At 47.7% G+C, this 25,110-nt stretch overlaps 1 protein-coding gene across 3 annotated transcripts in view; it reads left to right on the top strand.

The window, feature by feature from the left end:
* The first annotated feature begins 914 nt into the window (after positions 1 to 914).
* The window catches only part of HNF1B (HNF1 homeobox B), a 106,108-nt gene continuing 81,912 nt past the window's right edge, over positions 915 to 25,110 (top strand). For all 3 annotated transcript variants that reach the window (XM_055002103.1, XM_055002101.1, XM_055002102.1), the window contains exon 1: positions 915 to 1,312. In XM_055002103.1, the coding sequence (XP_054858078.1) occupies positions 954 to 1,312 (359 nt within the window). In that variant the 5' untranslated portion in view covers positions 915 to 953. The remainder of the gene's footprint in view (positions 1,313 to 25,110) is intronic.

Here is a 25,110-nt window from a genome sequence, read left to right as displayed (position 1 = left end):
AAAGTAAAAGAGTGTCTTTTTCTACTCATTATTTTATGCACACCGACAGGCATAGCAAAAGCAACCTCAGGTATTTAACGGCAGGTAAGTCTCAGGAGTGCTGCCCAAAAGCAATTTCATTCCCAAACAAATCTTTGTGTGTAGTTATTTTTTAAAAAAGAAATGTATCAGAGGCGCTCAGACATACCAAAATATTATCCACCATAGTTCGAAGTTTAAAACTTGGATCCCAACAGACATTTCCCCCATGCAATTGTTCGGTTCCTGCCGCTCGGCCTCCCAGTTTGCTTTTGGGAATATTCCGTCCATGCTCAATTTTTCTCCAAAAAGTTGCAGGAAATTCCGAGTCGAAACTAAGAAGGGTCTTAAAAAGCAGCAGCAGCAGCAGCGCCCGTTCTTCTTCTCTTGGCGGACGGGGCCAGGCTCGGCTCGCCTCCTGAAAAGCCCCCGAAACGAACGCCGAAGCCGCTCCGGGGAAAGCGCGCGCCTTGGGACGAGCGCGGCGGCGAACGCTGGAGCCCCGGGACCGGCCCCTCCGGGCGCGCCGCTTTCCCTCCGGGCGTCCACGTGGCAGGGCGCCGGGCTTACCTGGCCGGCGCTTGCAAAGAGGCGAGAGCCCCTCGGACGGCGCCCGCGCTTCCCGTCGGCCTCCCGCGGCCCCGTCCTTCCCTGCCTCCCTGCCCGGGCGAGGCGGGCTGCGCTGCCCTCCGCCCGCCCCGCCGGGTTCAAAGTGCGCGGCGCAGTTGGGCCGGCCCGGGCCGCGCTCGGCTCCGCGCGGCTGGGCTGGCTGGGCGCTGCGCTGCGCTGCGGCGGGCCATTTGCATGGCGGGCCCCGCCGGCCCCCTCATTTGCATAGCGTATATCCCCGGCGGAGCGGCCCAACGTGGAGTAGAGGCCCCGCGCCAGCCCGGCCAGCGCCTCGCCGCAGGTGCCGCCGCGCGGGAGGCGCCAAGATGGGCTCGCCGCTGAGCCCTCTGCAGCGGGAGCTGCTGGGCGCGCTGCTGGCCTCGGGCGCCACCAAGGAGGGCCTGCTGCGCGCCCTGGAGGAGCTGCTGCCCGGGCCCGCCGGCGTCAAGCTCGAGAGCCTGCCGCTCTCGCCCGCCGCCAGCGCCGCCGCCGGGCCCCCGGCCGAGGCCAAGCCGCTCTTCCCGGGCCTGGCCAACGGGCACGGCCGCGCCGCCGCCAAGCTGTCGGGCGACGAGGCCTCGGAGGACGGCGACGACTTCGACACGCCGCAGATCCTGCGCGAGCTGCAGGCGCTCAACACCGAGGAGGCGGCCGAGCAGCGGGCCGAGGTGGAGCGCATGATCAGGTGAGGCCCGCGCCGCCCGCCTGGCACCGCCGCGCCGCCCGCCGGCTTCGGGCGACGCTGCGCTCCCGGCGCGCCTCGAGTCCGCGGAGGGGCCCCGGCGGCGGCACCTGCCTCCCCGCGCGGCGCTCGCTAAACGCGCTTCAGCCGCGCCTGGAACCGCAAAGCCGAGCTCTCCGCTGGCGGACAGGGGCGCGCCGAGGACGGGTGCAGAAGACCCGGTGCTCCTCGTGTGCCTTGGCCGGCGTGCTGGCGCGTGTGCACGTGTAGTTTGCAGGGAATGTTGCTATACTGTATATGGAGTAAAATAGCATTGCGACTAGCCAAAGTTTGGCGGGCCCCGACGTTGACGTCTGGATGCCGGCAAGCCCGAGTGGCGTTTCCGATCGCCTGGTCGTGAAATGCCCTTCATGGGGAGTGCACTAAAATAAAGCGAGCGCAACCCCCCCCCCCCGCCGCGGTTTAGCCGCAGGCGATGCCTCGCCCCCCGTTTCGGTGCGGAGGGGTTGCGAGTTCGGAGCCGGGCAGAGAAAGCGGCGCAGTGCCCGCTCTCTCTCCCTCTCTCCCCGTCTCAGCTCCCGGGCTGCGTGTGCAGGCTCCCGAGAGGCCCCAATGCCGGGCATTTTTCAAATGCAGGGAGACTGGAGGAAGGCGCGTCTGCTGTTTCCTTCCATTTTTGACATCTGTCCCTTTTGGGGAACGGGGTTCATAAATCGAGCGAGGCGTGAATTTGATGCAGAGGCAACCCACTAATAATTAACTGCGGGCAACGCGGCCGCTTCCTAGTGCGAGCCTCCCCCCCCCCCCCGCCCTCCGCAGGGCTTTTGTCTCGCGCGGAACCGGCCTCGTTGCCTCCCTTCGCCTTCTCCCTCGCCCCCTTGCAGCCCGGGCGCTGGAAGACCATTTGCTAGTTAAGGCTGGAGATGTCTAAGTCTTCCGACTGAAAGCCAGCTGGGTGGCTTTGACAAGTTGGTTACTAATTATCCCGCGCAGTTTACGATTTTTTTTCCTTTAGCAAAATATCAACTAAATAAACCCTGCCATTTATTAACTTATGCCTCAATTTAAAGAGAAGCTGGGGATTATTCCCGGGCGAGCTTAACTTTGCAGGTCAGCCCGGTTGCGAGCAGGCGGGAATGGCTGCCCAAGGAAAGGTAACTCGGAATATGTCATATTTCTCTGTCGATCTCTCCATATTTCTGGACTGATTCACTGCTGATCTGTTCTGATTAAACTAACTCGACTCGCAGCTTCGGCGGCGCGGCTCTTTTTTAAAAAGTTCTTTTAAACCAAATCCTTAACTGGAAGTTTGAGGTATTGTTAGTAGTAGCAGTGGAGTATTATTATTACCAGGAAATCCATTTCTAAACGAATTGATTCGGAAGAAAGTAACGAAGGTTTCGAATCTTGCTGGAGGCAGAGCCGCTGCGAAGCTGATCAGGACCGCAGGCCGAACTGGATCCAGGCAAGGGGGAACTCTGCCGCTTACTCGGAAGTAAGCTTCGTTGTTTTCCACGGAGCTTGTTCCAAAGACCGCGGCCTCCGCGAGCTTTCGCGGCAGTCGGTTTTCGAGGACTAAGATCGGGAAGTACAGAAGGCAGGCCCTTCTTCCTTACTTCCGAGTAAACATGCCCGTTTCGTTTGATTCCTACGGCAGGGAAAATTATTCTCACACTCCTCCTCGGGAACAATTTGCTTGGAAATCAGACCCCCCCCCCCTTTATTGGCAATCCCAAGCGGGTCTGCTCGGAATCCGGCCCAGGCCTGGTCAGGGGGGCTTACTCCTAGGAAAGCGTCCTTAGGGTCGGGATGATGGCCAGGCTGGCCTGCCTAAAACGAAATCTGGGACGATTCGCGGAGCCTCACTGGGATCGTGGCCGTCACCGCTTAGAAGGCTTTAGCGTTGGTTGGACGTGCCCGTTGAAGGGGAGCCGAACCCGAGCAGTCCCCGAGTGGTTTCGGAGCGGCATGCAAGGCGGTGCCGCCGGGCTGAAGGGGCGAGAGCGACCCGCTGCTAACGCGCATGCAGGGGGCCGAGGAGACGCGGCGGCGCAATCCTGGCGCATCCGCTCCGCACGTCTAAACCGCGCTGACTTCGGGAGCTTTGACTTCCTCGACCCATCCAGCCTGGGGGCGGCCCCGGCCCCCACCCGAGGCCCTCCAGCTGCCTCCTAGCGACCCAATTCGGGGGGGGGGCGACGATTCTGGGATCAGAAACCAGAAGTTGGGGAGTGTCCGCCCCCGCCCTTGGCCCGCGTCCAAAGCAGCCGGATCGGGGAGGGAGGGAGGCTGGGCTCGGGAGCGAGGCACTCTTCCTTGGGCGTAAGGCCGCGAAGTCAGGTGCGCTTACTTGCGGGTAAGCGTGCTCTGGGCTCCGGTGCCGCACGGGGTGGGTCCCGCGCCAGCTCAGCCTTCCCTCTTCCAGCCCCGCGCCTCGATCTTTAGCTCATTGACACCCCATTGAGCCTTTACGTTCAAGGGCGCCCGAGAGCCCCGATCCATAGCCGCCCGGCTGAACTTGGGCTACAGGCTGGAGCGGAGGCCCAATGCCCTCCGGCCGGGGACTTGGGTTTAGCGGAATGTCGGCTGGGCGTAAGCCCTGGGCTCCAGTGCTGGCCTGACCCCATTCTTCTACCCGGGTGGCCACGATCCCTGACCGGTTCCATCCTCCTTCGAGGATTTCGTCGATTCCTCCCAAAGAAGCCCTATTTCGTCCAGTCGCTTTCAATCCCAAACTCTGCCCCGCAGTTGAACTTTTGAGCGGAGGCTGCTTGTTTCCAAGCCTCACCCGGAACTTGTTTGAAGTGCCTGACCTCAGTCCAGTAAATATCTAAAGGACTCCTCATCGAACAACCGATCCATATTTATCATTTGATTTTCATCAAAATTAACATCTTCCACTTTCAAAACTATATCCACACATCCCCAAAACTCCCTCCTGCATCTCAGTTAATTTTCACTGATCTGCAATTAATTGCTGGCTTGTTCGAAAATAAAATACACACCCATGTGTGCATTGTATGTGTGTGAGTGATATTTAAGTGCATGAGAAAGAAAGAAGACAAAAACTTATATCCAAAGAACAAGCAGGATAAAAAAATGGTTAAATCTCATGTTTTAAATTGTGTAATATATATTTTAATTCATGAATGGCTTAAACTATTTCTAAAAGTGTATCATGTTTTTACCACCTTTCAAAGAATTCAAGGGTCATGCTTGGTTTTCCCTTCTCATTTTATCCTCACAACCACCTTGCAAGAAAGATTAAGCTGAGGCTTGTGGGGAGGGTAAAATTAGAACTCAGGACTGTGTACTCCTAGTTCAGTATGTTAATTATTATGCCATATTGGTTGGCAAGCAGAATTAAATAGAAGCACCCTGTTTAGAGGTAATTTGCTACAATGCCCCTGTATATTAGAGATGATCTTGTTTTGTCTTGTACCCACCTTTGTAATAACTGTTCCTTTTTATCCCAGTTTTTGTGGACATTTTTTGTAAGATGTTGCTGATGTAACTTGCTAAAGTTGTCATTCTTCAGGGCTCCGCAGGTCCTTCTGCAGGGCTCTAAAAGTGAAATGGCTGAGATGTGTGCATGTCTCTAATGCACACACATGACCACTAAAGCACATCACAGCATGCCACTGCAAACACTAGTATATTTTTTGTCATTGAAATTGTAGGACAGGTATGTTTTTCGAATATATTGTTAACCAAAAGAACACATATCCTGCTCTTAAATGACTATAAGGTCGCTATGACAAAGCAAGTAAGAACCATGTGTTTAAGTGGAGAATATAAGAACATGCAAAAGAGTCAAACTTCCATCCAATTTACCATGTTTCTTACAGGGATCACCCTATGCAAAGAGCAAAATCTGGTGTATTCCAAGGTCAGGACTAATAGCTGTGGACACTCCTGTCTTCTGTAGATTTTGTCTAATTCCCATTTTTTAAAGCCAGTGGATTATATTTTCCCCAAGTGAGTGCTGTGTCATGTGAAAGAGGATTTCCTTCTGTCCGTACCGAATCTGCTGCCCGTCAACTTCTAGTATTGTAGTCAAGGAAGAAGAAGTTGTAGGTGTCCTTCAAGGGCCCCTGTATATACCTCTGAAATGCTGGCAAGATTGCCTATATCCCTGAATTGCTCCTGCAAAGGCGGCAGCGGGTGGGGAGGCAAGGCAGGGGGAGTGAGCCCTGCTTGCGAATCCTAGCAGCATCTGAGCAGCTGCCATCTGAACAAAGCAGTTTTTATGTTTAAAGAAATCTGTCCTAAATCTGATGGCGTAGAAGATACCCAACCATATAAATGTCCAGCACGTGGAACTCTGGCTGTTATTAATTTATTTCTATCAATCATCAACTGAAAGATACACAAGAGCTACTGATTAAAAAAAGAGGATTGTTCATTGGTGAAGTTTTAAATCAAAGCAGGGGGGCAATGTTGAAAGGAAAAGGGAAACCCTAAACAGTTTTTTTCCCCACTCTTTCGAAGCATGCTCCTAAATAAATAAATAAACAAAAGCGTGGTAGTTGTCCACACCTTCCAGGGAGATTTTGCAAATATTGTCCCGATCTTTTCTAGAGCAGACCTGATTCCTTCCTGTTGATGCCCCCTTTCATTCTGATTCTTAGAGCAGGGTGCTCCACAGAAGTACAAATTCGAACTCATGGCTTGGTGGAAAGAGCATCCCCTTCTTGTTTCTGGAATTGCCATAGACTCCCTCCCTCGTGTAGGTGGGTGGGTGGGGAAATCAAGCAGAAATTTTACAGTCAAATTATATTAATGTAGGAATTCCTTAAATTCTTTAGTTAACGACATTTCTTATTATACTTAATTTGGAATATAGGAGGGCAGTGCTAGTTCAGATGGCTTTTAAAAAACAGCTCAGACAAGTTCTTGATAGGATGGGCACACCAGTGGCTATTGAATATGTTGTATTCTTGCATCAGAGGACAGAAAGGGCAGCCTTGATAACGAAATGAAACTTCTCTGTACAAAGGCAATAAACCTCTGAATTCAAGATGCTGGGAGCAAATGATACGGCTGCAATCACCTTCATGCCCAGTATGATGAGAGCCAGTGTGGGGTACAGTTTTTAGTGTGTTGGACTAGGATCAGGGCCATATTATTCATAAGGTTGTCCAGGGCTTTTTTTCTGGGAAAAGAGGTGGTGGAACTCAGTGGGTTGCCCTCTGAGAAAATGGTCACATGGCTGGTGGCCCCGCCCCCTGATCTCCAGACAGAGGGGAGTTGAGATTGCCCTCTGCGTCACTGGAGCGGCACGGAGGGCGATCTAAACTCCCCTCTTTCTGGAGATCAGGGGGTGGGGCCACCAGCCCATGTGACCATTTTCAAGAGGTGCCGGAACTCCGTTCCACCACGTTCCTGCTGAAAAAAAGCCCTGAGGTTGACTAGGCTGAAGTCTAGGGGGGCTGCAGGGACTAGGGGCCCATCATTTTTTTTTTGCGGAGGCACTGTTTACTTGCCCTGTAAGGCTCCAATGGTTAAAGGCACTTTGCACTCTGTGCCGTAGGAATACGTGTACATATATATTTATCTATATATATACTCTCATAAGTGTGTACACACACACACACTTTAATGCCATTTTGCTTACTGGTTCCTTTTTTGTCCATATCTCTATTCCAATATTCAGGCGAGGGTAATAAAAGGCGGGAGCATGTGAAGAGAATTCTACAGGAGACCCTCAAATTGGATATAGGACTATGTACTGCGGTCTAGTGCCTACCGTACCAGGGTCAGGCTGTCAGCTGTAGTGGGGTGAAAGATTTAAGTGCTGCGGGGGCCCCCCCAGAAATACCTGAAAGCCTAGGGGCCCAGCCATGGGTTAATACGGCCCGGACTAGGACTAGGATTGGAGAAAACTTGAGTTCAACACACCCTTTGCCGTGAAGCTCACTGAGTGATCTTAGGTCACTCACGGTCTCTTAATCTGACCTACCTTGTAGGGTTGTTGGAAGGCTAACATAGGAGAAAGGTGAGTGTTGTATGCTGCCCAGATCTCCCTGGATAAAAATGTACTACTCAAAGATAAACACAGAGAAGATGCACCCTCTAAAAGTCCCCTTTTGTTGGCAATATTTTAGGACAGATTTTCCTCACAGTTGTTTTGAACCTGATATAGTTTGAATATTTCAGTAAGGGATAGTGTGTACATTAAATGAAAATACGTTTTGAATGTATACTAAAATATCAAAGAAATAAAAATGACAAACATCTACATCCCTCTGAATCCAACCTTATGTTGAACATTGGCCAGCAAAAGTCAACCTAACTTTTGAAAAGATCTTGCAATGCTTCTGAACAACACTAGAAGCACGGTCATTTCGGTCCTCGGGTCCTAATGGAACAAATGTCCAACAGTGTTTCTAAGCACCCTGTGTGAGATCCTCCAGCTCCATAAAAGCCCACCCCACCCAGATTTGCTAGAATTTTGTGGCGCTGTCTTTCTATGGTTCCCTAGGAGCTTCCAAACCAGATGAGATGCAGGGATTTCTATATCAGGACCTGTATGCTTTCCTCAATGGAGTAGCAAGCAGCAACTCTGTGAGGCTGTTTTGGATCAGGAAAAAAGATGGGGAGAAAGGCTCCTTCCCAAACTGCCATTCCAGTCCAGACTGGGGTCCTGCACATCTTTTTTGGGGGGTGGGGTGGGGAACAGCCTGAAGTTCTATACTCAGAACTTGTATGGAACACAGACTATATAAGCATTTTAAATTATCTGTTTTAATTATCTGTTGTTTGCCATCTTGGGGAGACTTTTTGGGGTGGCAAGGCAGCATATATTTAAATAAATATAAATAAACTTGCAACATCTTTTGAGCTTTTCAAGACTGCAGTTCAGTACTATTTTTATGATGTGTTTGTGGCTTTATATTTCTTTAATTTTTCCTTCTTCGTGTTTAGTCCTAGCACTTAATTCTTTGGGAAATCTCTCTGTCAATTAAATCAATAATTAGAGCAGTCAGTAGTTAAATGAAATATATTGGGCATGATCTGTCAGACTGTTGCTTCTCATCTTGTGTGTGCCTAAACAGTATGCTGATTTCTCATATTATTAAAATGGTTGGTTATTGGGATAAAGTATCATAGTTCTATGAACCCACAATTCCTTCATACATTCCTGAAACCCGCCCCCGCCCCCGTATGACACAGCACTGCCATGAAACAGGTGTGACAGCAAAGCAAATGAAGTGTAATCTTGAAGGCTGCCGGATCAAACCTGGGCCGTTTCCAGACGGCTTACCTGCCTCCGGAATGTTGCGCCATGTTGCGAGGAAAATGCGAAATATCGCGTTTTCTCGCGCGAGTTTTGCGCAATGTCGTGCGACATCATGCAAAACTCACGCGAGAAAACACGATATTTCGCGTTTTCCCCGCAACATGGCGCGACATTCCGGAGGCAGGTAAGCTGTCTGGAAACGGCCCTGGTCTTAGCTACAAACTCTCTATGGCTTCTTCCACACGGTTTCTCCATTGTGGTCTTAGTGCCGCTGTGAATGGAGAGGCATTTGAAGAAGCGACAGACAGTCCACATGGCCGGGGCGCAGTATTGCCTATGTTATTTTGTTGTGCACACTATTTGCCCCCTTGTCACTGGATTTCTTTGTGCTAGTTTTTTAAAAATCTGTAATAGGCAGGGCTTTTTTTCAGCTGGAATGCGGTGGAACTGAGTTCCGGAACCTCTTGAAAATGGTCACATGGCTGGTGGCCCCGCCCCCTGATCTCCAGACAGAGGGGAGTTGAGATTGCCCTCGCGGAGGGCAGCCATGTGACCATTTTTTCCGAGGGCAACCCACTGAGTTCTACCACCTCTTTTCCCAGAAAAAAAGCCCTGGTAATAGGTATATTGTTATAGTGTAATGATGCTATAGCAATATAACTACTAACCATAAAAAGCTGGCAAAAACTTACCAGTGGCAGAAGATGGGTATAAAATGTTACCAGATGTGGGTGAGAAGGGACAGAGAAATCCACACCTGCCTATCCACATTGTTTCCAAAACCGCTTTGAGAACAATCTTTCCAGAAAGATCTTTGGGAAAACAGACAGCAAAGCAGTAGAAACCTTGGAAGGTGGGTGTTTGAGATGTGCTTCTCTCCCCCTAAATGCTGCAGTTTTGGTATGTGTGGAGCAAGAGGTCTGTGTAGAAGCATCTAAGAAGGCTTTAGGTAAATCATTATTCCTCTCAGCCTCCATCTTTAACCTGTTATATGTGAAAAATAAAACAGCCTACTTAACAGGGTTGTTGGAGACATTACTGTGATCTTGTATATTCTTTGTGCTGCATATTTTCATTCCTCCTCTACCTTAATGGAACAGATACAATTTGAAACAAAACCTGGTGTTTGTAGCTAAGAGGTAGCTTGTTGCAAAAAGAGACCACAGTTTTGTCAAAGGGATGCTTCCAAGATGCTCTTCCCTTTGAATTTCTCCCACATTTGGCATTCTAGATCACCTAACTGTGTTTGTGAAGTGGAACTGCTGCATTAGGAATCCATTTGATATTTCCAGATGTTACATTCAGCGTTTATACATGGGCAGTTGGTTGCCACTTTGAACTCTGTCATCTCTTTTTCACATCTGCGTTCCCAGTATACATATGCATGTTGCTAAAACACAGTAAAAGAGCAATTTTGATGTGATTGCAGGCATGGTAGTATAAAGATTCTTTTTGTGTGCTGTTTTGGATGTCGGTAAAGCACCACAATAAGGAAAATTTGATACAAACACACAGAAAATCACAGCAAAGTTACTTTTTTGCAGTATGTTACTAATGTACATTTGTGCATCGATGACCCAGAAGGTAAAAAGGAGATCAGCGAATGGAAGCAAGTGGCTCAAAAGGCTTGATTTTTTAATTCATTGGGTCAGGGTTCCTCTGACTTGACTCTTATTCCCTGCAGGCAGCACCCAAGTTTTGCAGAGACCTGACATGGACTGGGCATGTGCAGTGCCCCAGGAGGGCAAATTGTGTCCCTGGAGGCTTTGGGGTTAGAGAAACTGTGGGGGTGTGGCTGAAACCCCTCCCCCCACACCGTGGTCCCAATCCGAGTCAGGCTTCTGTGGAGCTTGGGAACTTAGGTCTATGGTTGTTGTGGGTTTTCCGGGCTGTATTGCCGTGGTCTTGGCATTGTAGTTCCTGACGTTTCGCCAGCAGCTGTGGCTGGCACAGCTGCTGGCGAAACGTCAGGAACTACAATGCCAAGACCACGGCAATACAGCCCGGAAAACCCACAACAACCATCGTTCTCCGGCCGTGAAAGCCTTCGACAACTTAGGTCTAGCTTGAGCCTAAATGTTGCGGCAATGCTCCTTGTAAAATCAGGAGTGGAATACAATGCAGAAAAATTTCACCACAGTTTAAGATAGGAATTGGGGAAATCCACTCACCTAGCATGAGATAATTGCTTCACAGATGGACGTCAGAGACTCCGGCACCTGAACATTGTCCCACTGCAACCTTAGAAATTGCTTCTGGGGAACCACAGCTTCCTTCTCTGAAGGAATTGGGCTCCCCAAGGGCTGTTTCACATATGTATGTTTGATGGTTGATGCCTGCAAACTCAAGGCATGCTGGATTAGTCAGAAATACAGTGCCAGGGTTTTTTTTTCAGCTGGAACACGGTGGAATGGAGTTCCGGCACCTCTTGAAAATGGTCACAGGGCTGGTGGCCCCACCCCCTGATCTCCAGCGGCGTGGAGGGCAATCTAAACTCCCCTCTGTCTGGAGATCAGGGGGCAGAGCCACCAGCCATGTGACCATTTTCTCCGAGGGCAACCCACTGAGTTCCACCACCTCTTTTCCCAGGAAAAAGGCCCTGTACAGTGCCACAGATCGAGCTTAGCAAAGCACAGTCCCCTTACTTTACATTCATCCACCTCTTATGGTTGATACATCCTAGTTCATAATTTTTCCATGGATGTTCTCCACTTGATCGGTTAATACATGGGGGAAGCTGATTCTACTGAAAAATACTGTGTTTGAGGGGGTGTGGGAAGAGTTGGAAGCGCTGTGTCTAGGACTGACTGAAAAGCAATCCTAAACAGGTCTATTTGGAATCCTACTCAAGTCTGGACTTACTCACAGGAAAGTGTTCTTTGGATTGCTCTATTAACCTTTTAGATATAGCAGCCACACAGTGACGGAGTCCAAATTTAGACCTAGGCAGCTTACAAATAAAAGTGATGTTATACCTGCAGTGGCCGATTGTAACATGCAGAGTTTCACTTGGCATTGCAGTCATCACATGATCAACCTCCATATGTCAAAACCAGGCCCAAGAGCAGCAGTGTAGAAAAACTGGGCATGTACACGTGAAGACCATGTTGAAGGTATCCCCAGATAATTTAATTTTAAAATATTTGCTTATATTTTAAAAATTTATACTGTGCATTCTCAGGAAGGATTGGTAGTACAGGAGTAGTTTCCCATTTCCTATAATTAAATCGATAACATGCCAATAAATAACAGTGGGAAAGACCTGTAAAAACAGGCCAGAGGCAGGTATATCATGTGGAGAAAATTCCAAATGTCTGAATATGTTTTAGGATTAGGAAGGCTCGGAGATAAAGCCACGTTTTTATCCCAAGACAGCATCTCCCAAAAGAAAAAGATTCCCACCAAGCTTTCCCTTGAGACTTCTGGGGAAAGAGATCTTCTAATTTCCCACAGCCCCTGTTTATTCTCACACTGTACACATCAATATTAAATATCCCATTTAGCATTTTTGTAGTTACATCTTTTTCCACTACCAGAGAAAAATAGTAAAAACCTTTGTTAACTTGATTCACTCATAATCAAGCGGAGATTATCTTTAAGCATAGATAGAAATGCCAGTGTTTAGCATACCACTAAATACAGTATATCACAGGTATGACAAGGGAGAAAATGAACAGGTTTTTACAATTCTCATTCAAACATGATACGATTTTTATATAAGAAGAGCCCTGATGGAGCAGATCAAAGATCCATTTAATCCAGAATTTTGTTTCCTATCAGATGCTTCCAGGAAACCTATAAGTAGGCTAAAATATTGTGGCTAGATCTTGAGTTACCAACAGCTCACTAACTGTAGCTTGTTTATCCCCTAGAAAACCTGGGAAGAGATCGCAGAAAGATATACTCTAGGCTTTTAAAAAAGCTTTTATTTCTTGAGATTTTTCTTTGTGCTTCATTTCTGGTGTTCTTAGTAGTCCATGTTCTGTTTCTTGGACAGAAGAAATCTTTGTAACATGCTGGAGGTGGGCAGTCGCTTGTGCTATTTGTCATTACTTAGAAGTAGCTCTCTTTAAAGAAGTTGGTGTGATGCCTGGGTTAGAGTGTTGGATTAAGACGGGAGACCTCAGTTCAAATCTGTACTCAGCCATAAAACATACCTTGGGGTAGTCATTCTCTCAGCCTAGCCTACTACACCAACTTGCGATTATAAAATGGGGAGAGCCATGTACAACTGCTTCAAGCCCCTTTCAGGAGTGGTAGGATAAAAATTCAATCATTCAGTGAAGACATCAGCCCTCTCTTAGCTGTTGTCCTCTGTAATTGTATCAGATGTGCAGTGTCTCTGAACGTGAAGATTTAATTTTGGTGTCAGTTTTGATAAGATAAAATCCCAGTATTTCTAAGTTATCTAGAGGGATCTGGAGGAGTGGATCTGGAAGTGTTTTCTGGACTGTGCTGGGATCAGTCGATTGCGGGCCTCTAGAAACTTTCCTCCAGTTCAAAATAGTAGTCTATTTCTCCTCTTCCCCCTTTTTACATTTTTTAAAAGTTGTAATTTGAGTAATACAGATACAGGAAGGAAGGCAGAGAACAAAGGCTCTAGAGTTCTTTCTGATTACCGTTCTATAATCTGACTCCTACTTCATTATTAATTATGACTCTATGTGTTCATATGTCCTCATTTATTTTTTTTTTGCTTAGCATGAATAAACAGTTAATTAGGAAAAATTAAATTCTTAGCCTTTTGGCTAAGATCAAGTGTAGGAAAAAATTAAAAATGAACTTTTAGGAATGTCTTGGATTTTTAGTTTCTGCCAAATAACCGTTGAGTCCAATGATAAATGTACAAATGTACAAATAAAGGGAATGGTCCTGACAAACATCAGCACTTTTTAATAGACATTAACTTCAGGGGCCAAGTTAAGCATGTTTGTAAATCCCTTCTACTGAAATTGATGAAACTGATAAAATTTTAAATGAGCCCGATGTTGAACAGAATCATTCCCACTCCTTATAATTTCTTGTCAATGATATGTCTTGAATCAGGGATGTCGCTGTCATACAAATGCGGGTTGAACTGTGTGGCTTGAACGCTTGCAACAGTTAGAAAAGGCTTTGACAAATTGGTCAGAAACAATGGAAAGTTTCTCTGCACTTTTCTACAGAGGTTATTTGACTCCACCTGCTACCTTTGCAAGGGCACCATGTCAGGTTTTTTTTAGGGGAGCAGTGAAGAGATTCAGGAGACGAATCAGACTCGCCGCAAAGCAGAAAGGCTTTGCATAGGTGTACCTTTAAATTGCAATTTTCAAAAAAACCTTCAGCATATTTTGAGAGTATGAGTTGTGGTTCGTGTTTTAAGAGTCATCGCAGCCAAATACCCAAGTGCTGGTGAGGAATATTCTATAACAGGAGCTGCCTCCTCCGTTTGACGCTAGACCCTTTCCCCTTGTTCGCGGCTGGACCATCTGTTTATTTGTCTCACTGCCTCCTATTCCGGGAAAAGAAGGTGATTTTCTGCTGCAGGTCATGTGGGCAGACTGGTCATGAACTGGATTCGGCTGGAGATGCCATGCAACCACCTGGTGCTGCTGGGCCAGAGCGCTGATTCTCTTGCGGGCGGGGTCCAGGTGGATGTGAAATGTCAGCTCTTATGACTGACTGAACTGTGTGTTCTCATGGCTCATAAACCAGAGGGCAAAAGGCACATTTTCAGCAGGGTTTTTTTTAAAACTCTGGTGATTCGAAGGCAGCCTTAGATGCTGCCTTCCAGGCCTTTAGGTTAAGTGGTTTGCACCGGGTCAGGTTTATTTTTATTGAGTTGTTGGAAGTGCAAACTGCACAGATCTGTAAGAAATGCCATGAAAAAGGGGACAGGTCTCGTGCCAGGTATACGAACAGGCTGTGCGAAACAAAGACATTTAAAACTTTAAAGGCTCCTGTGAGGCTAAAACACATATCCATCAAGGAGGCTGCCTGTTGTGTCTCTGTACAAACCACTTCTCTAGGATCACCTTCTTCCAACCATCCGGTACAGTGACTGGATGATTCTGCTATTGCTCCGTATTGACTGCGATTGGATTTTTCAGTCACCCCGATGCACACAGCAGGCTTACTTGCTGTCACAGGCAACTGTCTGTTGCATCTCTACATGAGTCACTGCTCAGCAGCACGTTTATCTAAGAGCACTGAGGCAGTGCTCTGAGCTTGACTTTTTGCAATTGGGAGACACACCCAGAACAACAGGCACATAAGCAGGGTGGGATCCAGTGAGGGAGGAGATTTAAGTTCTTGCTCAGCCATTTCCTAAAAGTAAATTCTAGGTGGTGTCTGAGGGAAATGTACTTCTAGCTTTAATGCAGGAAGTTGTGTGTGTGTGTGTGTGAGAGAGAGAGAGAGAGTATGTATGCTTATCTGTCTCAGCAATCACAGGTTTGGGAAATAAGCGTCTTCATTAAGTACATGGTTCATTTTGGTCCGTGTACAGCCTGCCTAGGTTCTGCGTGGCCAAGAGCCACAATTTCAACCCCCCCCCCATGCGCACACACTACAGTTTTCCCACAGGCTTTCAGGGCAAAGTTTGCCTCCTGTGCAAACAAAGAGCAAGCCCATGGCCCTGAGGAGGTTTTGCAAAAAGCTCCCTGTTTGCTTTAAGTGGGGCCTTTGTACTTGGAGGAGAAGGGTGGGGGGAAGGTCGCAAACCATTATAGTTACACCCACAGATCTGCTGGAATTGGGTGCCCAGAACAAATCATGTTTTGGCCCGCAGTGGGCTTCTTGCTCATCAGCTGGTGCTTCTGCACATAGCCACCCAACTTGGGTATCAGGCTGCGGAAAATTATACCACAACAGCACCTGTATTTCTGGTCAAATTGATGTTCTACCTGTAAGATTGTTCAAAATAGCTAAATGAGTGCCTGTATCAGGCAAAAATCACTCTGCCCTGTTTTGCAATCACAAGAAGGCATAAAATTAACTAGAAAAATACCTTTAAAATACATTTTTGAGTTTTCACTTTTTGTGCTCTGTAATTTAATGCCCCAAACAGGCCATGCTGAGAGTGTTGCCCCCTTCCCGCCTGGTCACTGACATGTTTCTTGTACAGTATTGGGGCTTAAAGCAGCCAACAAGAGGCTCATTGCTAAATGGAGAAGCCACATGGAGGATACAGTGCAGAAGGTGAATCACTGCCGTAGTGAAATAGCACAGTATAGGCTTGCCAGATCCCCTTACCCTCCCAGCGGGAGGGGAGGACCCAACGCTTACCTGCTCATTGTTCCCAGCATGCTCCTTGCTCCTACATAATGATGTCACTTCTGGGAAGTGACATCATGGTGCAGGTGTGGGGGTACGCAACAGTTTACAGTGGGGCAATTTTGTTCCAAAATGGACCTGTCTGGGGCCAAAATCGGTCCGCTGCAAAGCGCAGGAGCGCTCTCAGCGGGAGGTGCGATGACATCACTCCTGAGAGTGACATCATCGCGCCACCCCAGATATGTGCCCAGGAGGCCTGTTTCCATGCCTTTCCTCCCCCGACCAGCCAGGTGAGTGGGGGGGGGGGCAGAAGGTGAAAGCAGGGTATCCCCTGCCTCCACCACGGGAATGGGATCCCTAGCACCATATCCAATAGGGTTGGGAAATTTCGGGTGATTTGGGGATGGAACCTGGGGAAGGCAGAGTTGGGGGGGAAGGGCGTTCAGAGGGGATGTGATGCCATAGAGTCTGCCCTTTGAAACTGCCATTTCCTCCCGGAAAAATGATCTCAGTAATCTGAAGCTCAGCTGTCATTCTGGGAGAACTTCAGGCCCTGTATGGAGGTTGGCAACCCTAGTAACCAGCCATGCAGGGATTCCACCCTGGAATTCCAATCACAGATCTCCGGTGGTTTTTTTTCAGTTTCAGTGGTCCCCAAATAGATCTTTAGCTGTAGCTGCACAATGTAAAGAGCAGCCAGGATTTTGAAAAAAGATTATATGGAGTCGTATCACTTTTTATTACGGCTCTTCCTTACGTTACTGTAAACTTTTCACCTCAAGAGGGCCCCGGTCACAACCAACACTCCTTTTATTCGCCCCCCCACACAGCTTCAGGCGTTCTCTACTTTACCCAGGCTTATACCTCACCAACACTTTCCCTTTGGGGTTCAAACCCCGCTGATAACCCAACCAGTGGTGTTTTGCCCTGTGTGTGTGATTTATAAGTTGCTGCTTCCCAAAAGGGGTTCTCTTGTTATAAGAAGGCTGGTTATAGATGGTAGTATGACAGAACAGTCGGGGTGGCTGTGAGGTAAAAAAGAGATCCTTTCTTGCTTAATCAGAAATAGAATTTATAAGAACATAAATGTGATGATTACAGAGTCTTGATAAGCATGTGGGTTTAAGAATAGGTTCATAAGCTTGGTGGTTTCAAAACAGCTATATATTCTTAAAGGTGTATTCACAGACCCAGTCACAAAGTCTAGTTTTCCACACAGATTTTCACTAACAGAATAAACATTCCTCTTATCCACACAGACATAAATTCACTTAGGCCTTTCTACACAACTTGCCTGACCTAGACAGAATTAGGCCCTTTCAGGCTCTACTAGGGTTGCCAGAAACCCCAGAGGCCAAAGCAGGGATGCAGGGGGTTAATAACAACAACAACAACAACAACAACATTCGATTTATATACCGCCCTTCACGACAACTTAACGCCTACTCAGAGCAGTTTACAAAGTATGTCGTTATTATCCCCACAACAATAATCACCCTGTGAGGTGGGTGGGGCTGAGAGAGCTCTGAGAGAGCTGTGACTAGCCCAAGGTCACCCAGCTGGCTTCAAGCGGAGGAGTGGGGAATCGAACCCAGCTCTCCAGATTAGAGTCCTGCTGCTCTTAACCACTACACCAAACTGGCTCTGGGGTTGGGGGACAGCAGCATACCCACCTCCTGTATGTAGGCATGCACACGTGTGCTCCCATGCTCCCCTGTTGTGCCAGCATATTTCCGGCCCGAAGAAGAAATTGTGCATGCAGGAGCCAAGTGCTGTGAAAACAACCTCTCTGGAGGCGATTTTTACTGAGCTCCGCTTCAGCATGTGCCACGACTCCTCCAGCACATTGGAAAATGAGCGTGATGTAGGAGGTGCAGTGCATGCTGAAGTGGAACTCTGGAGGGGTGGTTTTCACAGCACTTGGCTTCAGCACACACCATGATTCTTCTGTTACGAATGCAATGGAGAAGCACGTGCATGCGCTTCTGCCCGCCCCCATGCCTCCCAGGCGAGTGGGGCCAGGGGCAGTATGTAGGAGCAGGGAGTTGGCAAGCCTAGACTCTACACAGTTTGCCTGACTTAGCCAGAATGAACACTCTTTTCTCAGCACACTGACTAAAAACTGGAGTTTACTCTGCTCCCTAGGCTACAGCCACCGTCCAATCACAGCACACTCCATTCACCCATCCAGCCCCTCTCCTTTTTTCCTCAGAGGCCTACTTGTAAACTCACAATGACAAATATTTTAAAACAGCACATTAATACAGACAAACTACTTACATGCAAAACATTACAGGAGCACTGAGTGGAAGATGGTGTTCATGTTCCTTACTGCAACCCTTTCTGCCTATTTCATATATACCAGTAGTAGGTAAAGGTAAAAGTAGTCCCCTGGGCAAGCACCGAGTCATTACTGACCCGTGGGGGAATGTCACATCACGATGTTTTCTTGGCAGACTTTTTACAGGGTGGTTTGCCATTGCCTTCCCCAGTCATCTACACTTTACCCCCAGGAAACTGGGTACTCATTTTACCGACCTTGGAAGGCTGGAAGGCTGAGTCAACCTTGAGCCAGCTACCTGGATGTGAGGGTGATCTGGCTGCGACCTGAACAGGGCTTCTGCCGGGATCGAACTCAGGTTGTGAGCAGAGCTTGGACTGCAGTACTGCAGCTTACCACTCTGCGCCACGGGGCTCATGTACCATGTAGTAGATCTACATAGAACATGTACCAGTCGTACATGTTCGTATATATCAGTGATACACATTCTGAGGTACCCTGCCTCAGAAGTTGTACTGAGAGACTCGCAGATGGGTGCGAGCTGAGTAGCCTACATGGCCATGTCTGAGCAATCAGCTCAATAACGCGGGTTTGATGGATATTCCAAAATGCATGCTCGTAAGAGCGCTAGTAACTACTGGCTGTTTTGTTTTTGAAAAAAGAGTGCCTGCTGTTTCTTTGTCCCAGCATACTTTGGGGGCAATCTGACTTCTTTGGCGTTAGACACAGTCTAAGGGGTAATTCACACGTGCCATTTGTAGCACTTTTTCAGTTGGTTGGCACATGTGGAAAACCAGAAAGTTACAAATTTTCTGATATGTGATAAATGAAATGCCTGATGGCCATGAAGAAAATACAGTGCAGAATCACGTTCTAGCCTGCTTGCATTTTCCAATATACATGTGATTTTGGTTTAGTCTGCAAAGAAATTCTCACGCCACCACTGAGGCTGTCGTATAAAACAAAGACATTCCTTTACCAACACATCCCTGTGAGCCATGTACCAGCAAGACCTTTTTCTGTATTCAGTCCCCTTTTTTGGTTTTAACATTCAGTCTCAGTTCTGTGAAACTCATTTTTTTTTTAATTGGTCCGAGTGAGTTTGTTGATTCTTCTGCTATTAATGTTTTATCTCTGCACAATTGGAGGAGTAAGCTCTATTAAATTTAGGGAGATGTATTCCTAATCTAACATGCGTATGATCAGACAGAACATCACAGACTGCTTTGGCAACTGGGTTTGGAAAAGCTTTATTCGTTTTATGTTTCTTATAGCCCACCTTTCTCTGGATTATCCAGGCAACTGTATGTTGCATTTATTGATCTTAAAGCCGCTTTTGATTCTATCCCAAGGCAGCACCTTTAGGAATAATTAAACAGTCTGAATGTTGAGAGTACCCTGTTGGATCAAATTAATACTTTATACTAATACCACTATTAAGGTTAGATGGATCTTAACCGGTATTGAGACTGTCTGGTTTGTTGTTTTCTTTTTTGATGTTGTTTGCTGAGATAATGAGCTAATGCAATAAAGTATAGTCCACCTCTCTCACTGAGACCCAAGGCAGATTACACGGTGTAAGCCAATACGATCAATGGCTGAGACATTCAGTAACCAATACAACAGGGTATGGATTGCAGAAATTTGAAAACGATCTGAATACAAATATGAAATATTGCAGAAACGAAACATAATTTGACATGATATATTAAATGATGCAGAAACTTCCATTAGGAACATACCTATACCAGCAGACAGTACCCAGCAGCATGGTTTATAGTCCCTCTCCCTTTACCAAGACATCTTTCTGAGCCACTTCTTACAGCACAGTCCTATGACATGAGCAAAAAGCCCTCCTGAATAATTCAGTTTAGCATAGTCTGCAGAAAGCTAAGAAAGTGGAGCTTTCCTGACTTCCTCAGGCAGGCCGTTCCTTAAAGTGGGGGCCACCCCAGAGAATGCTTGTGTATGGGTAGCTCTTGGTTCCCCCCCCCCCATTTGCTGGATTGTATCTGCAGATGGCTCTGTTCAGATGAGGGAAACTGAGCATAGGGGAAGATGCAGTCCCACAGGTATAAGGGATCAAAGCAATGAAGGGCTTTGTATGTGGTAGCCAATACCTTGAATTGAGCCCAGTAACTGACGGGTAGCCAGTGGAGTGACCGTAGAATGGGAGTAATATTCATGCTCCTCCTAGCTCCCGATAATAACCAAACAACAGCGTTCAGTACCAGCTAGAGTCTCTGAATTGACTTTGAAGGGAGACCTCTGTAGAGTGCGTTACAGTATTCTAGTTTCACTGTTAACATGGCACGAATCCAGGTGGCCAGATTGGCTGTGTTAAATTAGAGGGCCATCTTCCAGGCTAGTCTGACTTGGGAGATAGCCTTTTTTTGGCAGGTGCATTGTCTAGCAGCAGCACTGGATCCGGTATAACCCCTAGGCTCTTAACCAAGGCAGCAAAGGTCAATTTGAAACCCATCGAAAGTGGGGAGCACAATGTCTTTCAAGATCTCTGCCTTCTCAGTCAGCATCACTTCTGTGTTGTCTGGGTTCAGTTTCAATTTGTTTGCTTTCAACCATTTAACCCCAGGCATCAGGCAGTGACTCAGGAACCCTACTGGGTCACCAGGGGACTTGGATAGAAAGAGTCAGAACTGGGTTTCGTCAGCATATTGATGACATCCAGTTACATAGCTACAAATGATTTCTCCTAAAATCTTTACAGTTTGAATAATATGGGGGATAAGATTGTGCCCTGTGAAGCCCCATAAGATAATTCCCACACTGAAGATAGCTGGTCACCAACAGCACCCCCCTGAGCTTGTTCTGTGAGGAATTATTTAAACCTGTCCAAGGCACGTCTCCTGAATTCTGCCTCCAAACGCCTCATCATGGTGGCACGATCAAATCCACTGTATCAAAGGCTGCAGAGGGGTCCCGGAGGAGCAACAAAGGAGCTTGAAGTTGGTAGCAAACCAGATTTCAATTTATAAAAAGAATTCTCTTACCTGCTAAAACAGGAGCAAAATGGGATGTTTTTAATAGTGAAGCCGTGAGTTCACTCTCTCTCTGCCTCCTCCCTCTTCCTTTGTGGTTGAGTGTCAGTAAGAAAAGAAAGCAGAAAACGCAGCCAGTTTAGTTTAGAGAAGGTGCATGTGAGACGCACGCAAAAAACTTCTGCTGAAAATGAAGGTAAAAATTGGAGGCTTAAAAGATCTTCCAGGCGCAGCACAGCAAAGTACTATGCCTTAAATCAAAGTTTAAAACTTGCGTTTCTTCTATTCTCTCTATTACATGAAAATTTAATCTGACAACCAGCCAGAAGGGGGAACAACTGGTTATGCTAGTAGCCAGTGGGCAGGCCTGTTCACACATGCCTGTCCAGAGGATTACCAGATCCCTTGGGGTCCAAACCGCAGGATGGGGGAGGTCTAGAGAGCCTGTTCCCCTAGTGGAGCGGGGGATCCCCTGCTTTCACCCTCTGCCCCCCACCTCCACTTACCTGGCTGGCGGGGGAGAAAGGCACAATCGCTGACATCATCGTGCCACCCCAAGAGCCATGGGCCAATCCGAATTAGACCCATTTGAGGCCCAGATCGGCCTGTTGTCAAGTGGCTGTGCGGTGATGTCACCGGAAGTGACAGCATCACGCAGCTGCGGGGCCACACGTGCACAGCACGCATGAGTAAAGAACGAAGAAGGGGAGAAGGCGGTAAGAGCCAGGTTTTCCCCTCCCACCAGGAGGGTGAGGAAACCTGGCAACCCTGGGGGGGGGGTGATGGGGGACATGCTCCAGAGTCCATTCCCCACACTTCCCCCCCAACAGCCAGGTAAGAGGCAGCAGGGGGCGGAGACTGGGAGTGGGGGATAGCCTGCCCCCACCGGGGGACTGGGAACCCTACCTGTCCATCAGATGGTCACAACCAGGGCCTGCGTCTGAGGTCAGCCCTGGGGCTCCATGAGGGACCCTGCCAATCCAGAATAGTGTAGTGCTTAGAGTCTCAGGCTTAGAGCCAAGCTACAAGTGACGCCTGACACAGGTTGGACACTTGTCAGCTTCCCTCAAGTTTTGATGGGAAATGTAGGCATCCTGGTCTTGCAGCTGTAATGGAGAGCCAAGCTGTAAAACCAGGACGCCTACATTTCCCATCAAAACTTGAGGGAAGCTGACAAGTGTCCAGCCTGTGTCAGGCGTCACTTGTAGTTTGGCTCTAAGGATCTGAGAGATCCAGGTTCAAATCCCCACTCTTCCATGGAAGCTCCCTGGTGGGGGGGGGGGGGCTTGAGCTAGTCACACATACTCACTACCTTATGGGGGCCGTTTCTCCCACTGTGGTCAAACCATACAGTTTTGATGGATTGCTGCAGTGTCCCCAACAATGTGTGATGTCTAGAAGGGATGTCACCATGTTACGTGGCATCAATGTTATGTTCTCCAACCTCTTGCAATTACAGATGCTGTCCAGAGACTACAGTTACCCAGGAGAAAATGGCTGCTTTGGAGGGCGAACTCTATGGCATTATAACTTGCTGAAGTTCCTCCCCTCCCCAAACCTTACCCTTCCAGGGCTACCTCCCCAAATCTCCAGGACTTCCCCAGCCTGGAGTTAGCAACCTTAGCCAGCCTCAGAAGCTTCCAGTGATTGCCAGCCCTCGGCTGGCAACCTTACTCACAGGGTTATTGAAGATAACATCAAAAAGAGGAGAATGTTGAAAGCCATTTCGGGTTCCTATTAGGGAGAAAAGTGTGGTATAAATGAGGTAAATAAATAGGTAAACCCCTGTTGCCCACCACTGTGCAGCAACTGGGGACAAATTTGCCCCTTGCCTTTCCTTGTTCTGGAAGGTAAGGTCGAGTCCTTGCTCTGTTCCCGCCTGCAAGACAGAACAGCGTACTTGGGGTGGAGAGGACATGGGAAGGAATTTTGCACAGGGTGCTCTAAAACTTATTTGTAGTGGAATATGTGAACTGACTGTGACAGGTAAGACAATACATAAGTTGTATCTGTGTTGTTTTGAGCAGAGATGGGCGATGTGCACATGATATAACAAAAATCAAGTGGTGAATAGCAAGTGAGGAACCAGCCCTTATTTGGAGAGACTGAAGTTCTAGACAGAGGGCGAGGTTGGTGGAGGAAGAAGGGGAGAGGCAGGAAATTGAAAATACAAATAAATTACCCAGAAGAAGGGGGCAGAGGCACTGAAGGCAGGCCAAGTCCTGGGGGAAAGACAGGGCCTGCTAGAAGCTCTCTCTGTGTGTGTGTGTTCAGAGAGATGCAGATTAGATTATAGGTAGTTTTATGCTGAAAAGTGGGTTTATAATCCACGAGTATAAATTCTTGGCATATTTCTTGGGAGCATGTTGTTGAGTTTTATTTACCCACTCCTGTTTTGAAGAAGGTTGATGGGGGGAGGAGGCAAGCAGGTAAACCTTGTGATGAAACTTCACCGAAACCGTAGGCCAAGATGCATGTGACTGGGTAATTTCCACTCAACACGGATAGGTCAGAACCAAGCGGCTTTCTTGGTGGCGTTCATGTTTCAGTGACACACCCGACTTTGATTCCACAGAGTTCTGGGTTCAAAAGGAAGGCAGCCACTACAAAACTAATCTGAAGTTGATCACTGATATTCTGAACAGTGCCAGACTGATAGACAGGACACGCTGGCCCCTGTTTTATGTTTAACATTCACCTTTTCCCCAAAAGGAAAACGGCTGATTTCTAAGATATTCTAGACAAGTAGTTGTGCCTATCTAGTGCAACAAAAAGCACAGGGTTTTGTAGGACCATAGAAAAGTAACAGGTTTATTGTGGCAGATGGAAGCTTTTTGGAGCTAGGGCTTGTGGCAAGTTTAAACTGACAAAAGGATAAGGCTTAAAGGTAATTCTGTTCTGAAACAGGGACCAGTGCAGATAGCTAAGACACTTCTCTTGATTAAAACAAGAATGGGATTTTTAAGATACATTTGAAAGCTTCTGTATCTTACAGATCTATTTGCTCAAGGGTGGATTAACAACAGAGGTGAGACAGCCAATGTGGAAATGGTGGCGAGGGTGTGTGTAGGGAAATGGGACTCAGTCCAGATTGCTCCTTGAGAATTTGTTTTAAATGACATCGAATATATATAAAACAAATAAAACCGTTCCACTTATTAGCACTGAAATAAATGTGAACTTCTGATTTTTGATTTTTTAAAAAAGTCCTATAAAATTAGGAGAGCGCTTTGGAGAGTGCTGCAGCTAGCCGTGAAGTGGGGCCTGGGGCAGGGAGGGGAAAGCTGCCGGACTGAGATGCCGCCAGGAGCAGGGCTTTGCCACCCCTTTCCCAAGCACCTCTTTCCTTGACTCCCACCAAAGGCAATGCAGCCTCAAACATCCTCCCCCAAACATACCTTGGGGTGCCCCGAAAAGCTTTTTTGTAGGGCCTGGGGCTGGTTCTTCTCTCTCCTTCCCCCAAGATGCAGGTTTTGGCACCTGCCTCAGCTCTGCTCCCTACACAAACACTCATAAACTCGACACTTTGTCCTCCTTCATTCTTTCCTCCTCCAATTTCCCATTTCTGGTTTCTTCCCCTCTTCTGTCTCCCCTTCTCCATTCATACCTGGGTGCCCCAGTTTATACTAGAGTTCCATCTATATATAAAGTCTCACTGTCTGAAGGGCAGGGCTTTTTTTCAGCTAGAACACGGAGGAACGGAGTTCCGGCACCTCTTGAAAATGGTCACATGGCTGGTGGCCCCGCCCCCTGGTCTCCAGACAAAGGGGAGTTTAGATTGCCCTCCACAATCTAAACTCCCCTCTGTCTGGAGATCAGGGGGCGGGGCCACCGGCCATGTGACCATTTTCGCTGAGGGTCATTTAAACTTTAAAAAACTCCTCCCTTGTTCCAGCTGACCCAAAGTGACGTCATTGTGCGGTCCACACCTTTTCCCAGAAAAAAAGCCCCGCTAAAGGGTATCCCAAGCACTGTTTTCACACATCTGAGAAACTTGAAATTTGGTACCCAACTTCTGAAGGGA

This window comes from Eublepharis macularius, chromosome 17 (assembly GCF_028583425.1).
Source record: "Eublepharis macularius isolate TG4126 chromosome 17, MPM_Emac_v1.0, whole genome shotgun sequence".
NCBI lineage: Eukaryota > Metazoa > Chordata > Lepidosauria > Squamata > Eublepharidae > Eublepharis > Eublepharis macularius.
This window is presented reverse-complemented; position numbering and strand designations above follow the sequence as displayed.